Consider the following 1,005-nt stretch of genomic DNA (forward strand, 5'->3'; position numbering starts at 1 on the left):
AAAAAAAAAAAAAAAAAAACATTTTAAAGATGTTATAAATTGCATTTTATAGAGATTGTATCAGTTTTATGCTCATACACACACCCTTAAGGAAATGTATGAGATACTTCCTCATATGTTCATCACACCTCGAGGTTTCTAATATATTAGTAACTGATAGAATTTAGTTACTAGAGATGTCTGCTTTTTCTTTGCTAACAAATGTTAGGATAGAAGTGAAAAGAGGACTATTTTGAAATTTCATACAAAGACCAAAATTTCTATCATAGAATAAACCTTTTTGTTTGCTTTACTTTTTGGCCTTCTGATATCTGGATATCTTTTCTCTCCTGACTTTGGAAGAGTAAATAATGTATTTCTTACTTTTTTTATATTCTGTTCTAGGTCAAAGCGGAGATGGCAGAACCCATCTTAATGACAAGTATGGCTATTGATTGCTTCAGAATCCCTTCTAAAGAAGACCCTGTGGACCATGTGACATGGTATATTTGGGATAATACGTCACATTGAATGGCCAGAGAAGTTTAGATGACCATTTGTAAGACCTGCTGACTGGCCTTTCTTTCTGTGTTCTTGGCTTCCTAAATTTATCTGCCCATATGATTCTCATGAATATGATGTTTATGTTTAAAAGTGTTTATGTGTGTATGTAAAAAGGGAACTATATATTTTGAGAATTTGTAAAGTGAGAGACATGACGCTATTAAAATAAGAAGGCGTATATGTTCCTAATATTTTATTTTTTATTAATTTTTTTTTTTTAAGAGACATGGTCTTACTCTGTCACCTAGGCTGGGGTACAGTTGTACAATCCTGTAGTCTTGAACTCCTGGGCTCGGGCAATCCTCCCACTTTAGCCTCCCAAGTACCTGGAACTATATATGTGTACCACCACCATACCTGGTTAATTATTTTATTTTAATTTTTGGTAGAGATGAAGTCTTGCTATGTTGCCCAGGCTGGTCTTGAACTCCTGGCCTCAAGTGATCCTTCTGCCTCAGCCTC

General features: G+C 34.6%; 1 protein-coding gene across 1 annotated transcript in view; it reads left to right on the forward strand.

The window, feature by feature from the left end:
* Positions 1-729, forward strand: part of LOC108315945 (solute carrier family 4 member 1 adaptor protein) — a 29,322-nt gene extending 28,593 nt beyond the window's left edge. The window contains exon 14 of the mRNA XM_017545629.2: positions 385-729. Within this exon, the coding sequence (XP_017401118.1) occupies positions 385-434 (50 nt within the window). The 3' untranslated portion in view covers positions 435-729. The remainder of the gene's footprint in view (positions 1-384) is intronic.
* Positions 730-1,005: the final 276 nt, after the last annotated feature.

This window comes from Cebus imitator, unplaced genomic scaffold (assembly GCF_001604975.1).
Source record: "Cebus imitator isolate Cc_AM_T3 unplaced genomic scaffold, Cebus_imitator-1.0 Scaffold180, whole genome shotgun sequence".
Classification (NCBI taxonomy): Eukaryota; Metazoa; Chordata; class Mammalia; order Primates; family Cebidae; genus Cebus; species Cebus imitator.